This window comes from Aulonocara stuartgranti (assembly GCF_965226115.1).
Source record: "Aulonocara stuartgranti genome assembly, chromosome: 5".
NCBI classification, from domain to species: Eukaryota; Metazoa; Chordata; class Actinopteri; order Cichliformes; family Cichlidae; genus Aulonocara; species Aulonocara stuartgranti.
The window spans coordinates 26,196,334-26,204,081 of NC_138943.1; the positions used below are offsets into that span (position 1 = coordinate 26,196,334).

The 7,748-nt window shown below is 42.0% G+C and overlaps 1 protein-coding gene across 1 annotated transcript; it reads left to right on the plus strand.

Annotated features, from left to right (window-relative positions):
* The first annotated feature begins 504 nt into the window (after positions 1-504).
* tgif2 (TGFB-induced factor homeobox 2) lies at positions 505-7,677 on the plus strand. Its single transcript, XM_082532862.1, has 3 exons — positions 505-821; positions 2,245-2,483; positions 3,156-7,677. Exons 1-3 carry the CDS (start codon positions 803-805, stop codon positions 4,590-4,592), a joined length of 1,695 nt encoding a protein of 564 aa, XP_082388988.1. The 5' UTR covers positions 505-802; the 3' UTR covers positions 4,593-7,677.
* The last annotated feature ends 71 nt before the right edge of the window (positions 7,678-7,748 follow it).

Sequence of the window (7,748 nt, forward strand, 5' to 3'; positions counted from 1 at the left end):
CTCCCGCTTATTTTCTGGAGGAGTTTGAGTCTTCCACAGATGTCGAGAAATTAAAACAGTCCCATTTTTGTCAAACGAGCCTCTCGGGCTTGAACAGAAACCGAGCAAAATGAATAAGAAATCACCAGTCAACTCTTAAGACGCTTATGTTTTTGTGTTACGTTTTACATATCTCAAACAGAGATATAAGCTATCCCCTGGAGACGATAATAAAATGACCACAGTGGTCTGAAGGGATTACACCGTTGTTATATATACATCCCGCTTGTGTCTATGTAACCACTGGGTTGCTAGTTGCTCCCCTCCGGTTTTAACCGCGTCGAGATAATAAGAATGTTTCAATGACTGCGCTGTATTTTGAATGAAATGGTTCTCCCGTCACTCACTGTGACACCGAGCCAGTCTTCTGCCTGAAAACGCGCCGCGATTGGCGCATGTTCGCCTAGGAATAAACGCCGCGACGCGATTGGCCGACAGCTGTGAAAGGGGTGGGACGGACTGTCAAGATTAGCAAACCGCTGCAGGTAAAAGGAAGGAGCGACAGAAGACAGCCAACATTTATCTTTGCAAGAAAGCGAAGAGTGTGGTGGAAATGTGACTTTTGTTTTCTCCTCACCTCCGTGCGGCACAACTCTAGCGGCGACGGCTTTTAGTTTTTTTGGAGTCGGGACGAGAGCACCAACACCTTCGGCGCCTTGGAAGAAAGTGTCGCTGTGTCAACCATCGTTTGGCTCCCGGGCACGCTTTGTAACAACGAGCAACTTGGACAGCTGCGTGTTTTCCATACAGCTATCGACAAAGAATGAAAGCAGTCAAAAGAGGTGAGCTCTACTCGTCTTTTGCCGTGTCCGTTTCTCGCCAGCGGAGTGTCTGCCTACGAGCCCCTGCGTGGCTTTTCGCTGTTGACTCTGGCTGGTATGCGGGGGTTTTTGTTGCGAGCAAATGCAGCGTGTGTTTGTGTTGAAATTTGGAGGGACAGCTAGCCAGCTAGTTATCTCTGGAGGCAGGCATGGTGTCCATCTGGCGGAGCGACATGCGGGGAGGCTGTGCGTCCCTGCTCGCCTCCTTTTGTGCCTTCCACATGGCTAATTTACCCGTTTTCCCTCCAGGTTGGTCATGTTTTATTTTATGCAAGTAGTGGGGGTTTTTGTTTTGTATTTTGAAATGCATCCTAATTTCTCTAACAAAGCGGTCTGTTGTGCATAGCTGGGCGATCATTTTTTTCTTTTTACGGTCTCAGCAGCCTGAGGCCGTGACCATGTATTAAACTTTTTTACTTTTTCAAGGCTTTCCAAGGCGACCCCGAGCTCCAGATGCCTACAAAGGTAGAGAGGACATTTTGTAAACACAAGTTGATCAGCGTGATGCTGATGTGACAAGCTGGCCTATCGGAATGAAACCTTACTAAGCCAGCCCTGCACTGAATTGTATTTGCTTGCTGTCAGTAAGATAGTTTGGAGAGTTTTTTTTGTTGTAGATCTTAAAGGGTCCGTGCCGTGAGCCAGTGGAGTTGTAGTATCACGTACGTCACGCCTCTTCGGGGCACTGCAGGGAATGCCTCAAATCTCTGTCAAGCGAGAAGTCCTGTTTTTTTGTCAGACCCAGTTTGACCACATTAAGGCTGTTTTTTGAAATATCTATCCTATTCATAGAGTCGGGCTGTCTGAAATGTTTTTATTAATAGTAATAGCTGTTTTATTTCCCTCCTGCCCTTTTTGTTGAATCGGCTCGAGGTGCTTTGCATTGTCAATAGATTCCTGGGCCACTAGCTACTGTGATGTTGATATGGCCACAATGTCTTTGTGAGGACAGGCGCTACCCCCGGGGGTCAGGTTTCACCCAGCCCCACAGAAGGACATTTACTGCATTCACTTGCCCACCCCTGGGATCAGGCATGCTCCATTTTGAGGGGAGATTCCCTCCAGTGCCAACCATAAGTCTTTTTTTGCAAGGCATGTGTAGTACAATATCACAAAGCTCTTGTAAATCTGTTTGTTACTATGTAATAGTTAAAAAAATAGCAGTAAACAAGTACTGTTACTTTTATGTCCTTGATCAAACGGTTACCTTCCTTTAATGTTTGTTTACCTGGTGTCTGAAGAACTGTGCCTAAACCACACCATGCATGAGCCAGAATAAGTGATGGGTAACATCAGAATACTTTATAAGGACTACCTCCTACAAACCAAGTCAGCCAGGGGTGTAAAAGTCAAAGTGACTGACGTCTTGCCTATTTTCTCTCAGCTCTCACAGAGGATACTTGCCCGGAGCGTGAGGAGCACACCTCAGCGGACAGCGATGATGGCTCCCCGCTCGACCTGTCAGGAAGGGGACTCTCTGGGAAGCGCCGTCGCCGTGGTAACCTGCCCAAGGAGGCGGTGCAGATTCTCAAGAGCTGGCTGTACGAGCACCGCTTCAACGCCTACCCTTCAGAGCAGGAGAAACAAAGTCTGTCGAGCCAAACCAGCCTCACGGTGCTGCAGGTAAGGAGCAGGTTTTCATTTATTGATTTATTCTTTTCACTCGCGAGAGAAACTTGCATCAGAGGCACGACGCTACGTCTGTTAGTACAAACAAGTGTGACGCGTATTTGGCTGATGATGTCTGATGGATTGTGCATGTAAATCTAAAAGCACTTGCTGCTTTAACTGCTCTTTCTGATTGTGAACAAGTGAAAGCAAAACAATAGTTGAATGTTAGTGGAATGTATGCATTGTACTAAAGAGAATAGCATTTTTCCCAGCCTTCCTTTTTTTTACTTTGTTGCATCAGTGGTAGACGTTTCCTCTTTCCCTCCCAACACGTAGGCATGCACAGACAGGCTGCATTAGATAAGGCATTTGCAGATCAGTATGAGGCTGCAGCAGAGTTTCTTGTTATGTAGTCAGTTCACTGGAATGCCTTTGACTGGCTTCTCTGTGGCTCAGCATATTTGAGCTCAAACCTTCATTGCTGCCAGCTGTATGGGGGCACTCACGCCTTGTCTTGTCATGTGAGAGGCTGTACCACTAGAGGGAGTGGTGCTTGGGTACAGGTTTAGGTGAAGAAACGTTGCTGTTTGCGTCAGTTGTCTGACACTTCTTTTAGGCTGGTAAGCAGAAAATATTGGTTCTTCTCATACCTGAAATCTACAGTTTTTGTATTTATTTTCCCAGATCTGTAACTGGTTCATCAACGCACGTCGCCGCCTGCTCCCTGACCTGCTTCGTAAGGATGGCAAAGATCCCACCAAGTTCACCATCTCTCGCAAGGTTGTAGGTAGAAATGAGGGCCACTCCTCTCCCAACCCATTGCCGGAGCGCCCATCTGTCATTCATTCTGCCCCTGTTTTCGACCTCGGTGTTCTCGGAAGCACAGCAACAGCTATTCTGACAGGAGCAGGTTACCCTGGTAAGGAAGTGTCAGTCCAGGCACTGATGAAGCTGGATGCACAAAGTCTGCTGATGAAAGTGAAAGAACAGGGGCCTTATTTGGCAAGTCTTGCCAGCAGAAATACAGCAGCTAGCACCACCAATGGCCTCTTCAACACACCTCCACCAACTCCTCCAGATCAATGCGCTCCCCCGGACTTTAGTGCTTTGCGCCTCCTCGCAGATGTAGCTGCGCAGAAAGCTATAGAGCTGGAAAACGAAATGAAGCTGAAGAGCCAGAATAAACCCACAGAGACTGAACAAGCAGAGTCACAGAGCAGCACTTGTAACCGAGAGATAGGCCTCACACCTCCTCCAGAAGACAACCAACAAGTCTTGGATCCTTCCAGGGTGCAGCATCTAATGGAGACAGCTATGACCGTTCCAGCATCAGATGTGCCTTCGGGAAAGGATTCGGTGCCTGCGAGTACAGAAGCATCTCTTCCAGTCCCAGCTCCAGTCTTTTTCTCAGCTCCAGGGATATCACCTCTTCATATGAATAAAGTCATCGTTTGCCACATAGAGCAGGATCAGCCTCAACTTCTTACAGCCCATCTGCCAACCATGATGCCAGTACCTGCCTTAGTCTTAAAACAGCAAGATCCTCACAAACCAGTAGCTGCTCCAGCCTCACCAGCTTTAGCCTTCAGCTCAGTTGCAACTCCGTTGTCCACTACATGTCCTGCAAGTGTGCCGGGCTCAGTGCCATCCCCAGTCCTTCTGCCAGTCACAAATGTATCTTCCGTCTCTGCAAATCAGGAGTTATCCACAAATGTAGCTGTTGTTCCACCCACCAGAGGAATACCACTTCAGCTGCCATGTCCCAGGTCCCCCTCAACTCCAGTTGCAGTAGCATGCCCACTGCCATCTTCAGCTGTCATGTCTTCTGAAGCCCCAGTTACAAGCCCAGCATCAGCCTCTGCCCAGGTTTCAGCCGCTGCCTCAGTTTCGCCCCAGTCCGCATCCATCACACCTCCTCTTGGCCTCAGTTCCCAGCACACCGCCTCCCAGCAGCCCACGTCCCCGAGCAGTACCAGCACAAGTAGCAGTAGTTCACAGAGGAATTCAGCTTCTGTGCCCCGTGTTTGGAGCATGGTCACCAGGCAAAGCCGCTCCCTGGGGAAAACCCCCATTAGTGCCGTGTGGGGCCCACTGCACCCGGTGAGTGAAACTGTCAACTAGGAGCTCTTTTAAAAATATATATATATAGTTGTGTAGACCAAACACTAATTTTAGTATGGACAACACTATATTGGAGAATGTATTATTATTATTTTTATTTTTTTTATTCATCACCAGTACGTTTTGATATGATTTTTAAACCTGAGCCTGTAGAATGTGCAGCGGGGAATTAGTTAATCAGATGTGCAAACTGGGATGAAGTAAAGTAACCAACATAATGGTACTTATAAAATAGAAAAAGAGATGGGAAAGAGACTGTGTTTATTATGCTGTTTGACAACAGAAGGGGGTTTTCTTAAATCACTTTCATAATGAACATTCCTGTAGCGTAAATGCAAAAAAAATTTTTTATGTTTGTTTTGTTTTTTAACCTCTTACCATTTTTACCAGGATGTATTGATCGCCCACTTTTTGGTGTAATTGGCACCACCAGCAAAGTTGGCCTCTTTAGTAGCAGTACTGGATTTTATTGAATGTACAAAAGACACTGACTGCGAAACATCCACTCCCCTCTAGGATAAAAATGAGGGCATGGTTTTGTTTTAATATTCACATCACCATCTTCTTAGTTTAGTGCAATGTGTTTATTTTTTATTATTATTATTATTATTCATTTTTTTGGGATGAGAGAAACTGATTTTTACAGCAGCAAGCTCGGACCCTTTCATAATGTATTCCTGTTGTTTTAGTTAAAAGGGGAGTGACTTGTTGTGTCAACTTTCTGCAAAGTATATGCTTTTTTTTTTTTTTTTTGCCCTTTTTTTTTTTGCCCTTTTTTTTTTTTTCTACAGTTATATCTGTAGTTTTAATTAAAATCAGTATTATAGTGATTTAGCCAAAAACATGTTTTTCTTCTAGGCAATCATCTGTTAACATGAAGCCCTCACAACTCCACGACGCATTCAGTTTAGTGAGAGAAATGGTGCTTTTATGGTTTATAATATTTATGGTTTCTATGTTCCCATTTTATTCAGCAGATATTTCTCTGTGCACATAGGTTCTCTGCAAAGCAAATGTACCACACTCAGTAGCTGACTTTTTGTATATTTAATGTTCTAGTATTTCCTCATCTGTGATTTCCACTTTTATTTACAAATGGTTTCTATAGACTTTCTAATCATAAAGTTTTAGTTTCCATGAAACTGTAATAGGATGAACCACAATTTGTGGCTAAATGCCATCTCAACTTTTAACAGTAGCAGTGTTTGTGGGAAAGTTACATTTGTATGAGAATAATGCTGTAGCAAAAGTTAATCTACAATACTATCATGTTTACCAGTGTTACCGAGCTGTGTTTAGCTCAAACGGTTAGGTTTATTCTGCGTTTTTTGTTTAAATAAATGTGTGGGTTGTAAATGTTGTCATACTGCCAAGCATCGACCATCACAATCATTCCTAGAAAAAAAAAAAAATTCTTTTTTTTCTTTCCTGTCTTGCTCTTGTCAGATATGAACATGGGAAAATGGTCATACATTTTTATTTTACTGTTGTTGTTTTGTTTGTTTTTTTGTTTCCTCACTGCCACTTGTATTTCAGGATTTAGATTTTTCTTTTTAAGGCTTTATTTTGTTCAGGTATTCTGTCTGATGTGCATTTATACCTCAATTTACAAAAGTCATGTCAGACTTGGGTCATGTCAAGGATATTAAGTATTAAACGCAATGTTTCTTTCTTTTCTTTTTTTTTTTCTTTCTTTTTTTCCATTGATGCTAAATCATGTCACTGTGAGTACACCTTAATGTTTGTAATACTGGATGGATGACTAAGGCGTTTTTGTTTAATGGCAGTGCTTTATATTAAGTTTCCTATGATGTGCTTTTTTTTTTTTTTTTTTTTTTTTTTTTGGATGTTTTGACTTAAGCTTTATAACTGTGTGGCCTCTGTAGAGCTACATGCATTCAAAACGTGATCATTCAATTTCATGTGACTCGCAACTGACTGCTGGTAGTATGGCTGACTGTTGTGCCTTAAACCTACAACTGATTAAGATGTCTCATTTTATATTAAAGACTTAAACAGTCTGTGCAATATATGCCTTAAATTTAAAATGTCTTGTCTTTTTTTTTTCTTTTTTTTGTATGAGCCTTTCAAGGAAATAAAATTTCAAAACTGTTTATAAATGTTTCATTTGTCTTTGTTTTGCTTCTGAAAGCAAATTGATCACTTGTGAGTTCCTTCTGTGCAGTAGTGGGGTTGACCTTGATTTCTTCAAACATCTTGGCTAAAATTCAGAAATTTAAAAACCTTTGAAGCTGCTTTTAAAGGTTTAAATATCGAAGTTTCTAACTTGCAATCTGTCTATCATTGTGAGATGTTTCGTTTAAAAAAACAAACAAAAAAAACAGGAAGCATTCTTTTTTTACTTTTAGCAAATTACAAAATTTAAATGACAAAATATCTATTTGAAACAGCTTTCAAATAGCATGTTTATTTTAGCCCATCTACTACTGTGTGTGTGTGTGTGTGTGTGTGTGCACATGTAGTCCCAGATATGTTTTTAATCTAAACGAGTAAAAATATGATTCTGTAGGGTTTATGGTGGCACTTGTCTTTATATACAGAGGCAAGAAGTTTTATTACAATTGGACCAATTTAATGGGACATTGATTTGCTGTTGAGGAAAATCTTTATTTTACTGTCCAGATGTTATAATAGCAACCCGACACCTAGATTTCTTCTGGTCTATGATATGAGATTTAAAAATTTAAGCAACTAGAAAGGGGTGGGGTGGGTGGGGGGGTTGCAACATACAACAGCTCATGCATATTTGTTTCTGTTCATATGCAAGTCATGTAAACATAGCTGGGATGTCATATTTCTCAAAATGAATCCAATGTTTCTTTCTGTCCTACCTCAAAGGCTCAGCCTAACAAGCAGAGAAAAGTGTTACATTTTAATCAAATTTATTAAAAACTGGTCCATTCTCTTTAAACCCCTGATAAAGACACAAAACAACCAAAAACCATTCATGTCAGTAAATGTGTGTTAGTGAATATGTACTTATTTAGTTAACGCTGCAACATGAAGTAGCTGTAAGTAAATATTTATTGGTTGCATTCCAGCTCAATTTAAGTATCTGGCAGTTATGTAAAGCACAATACTGTACTGCAGCTTTGTAGGAAAAGCGCTGTCATGAAATGCTAGAAATGTTTGAAT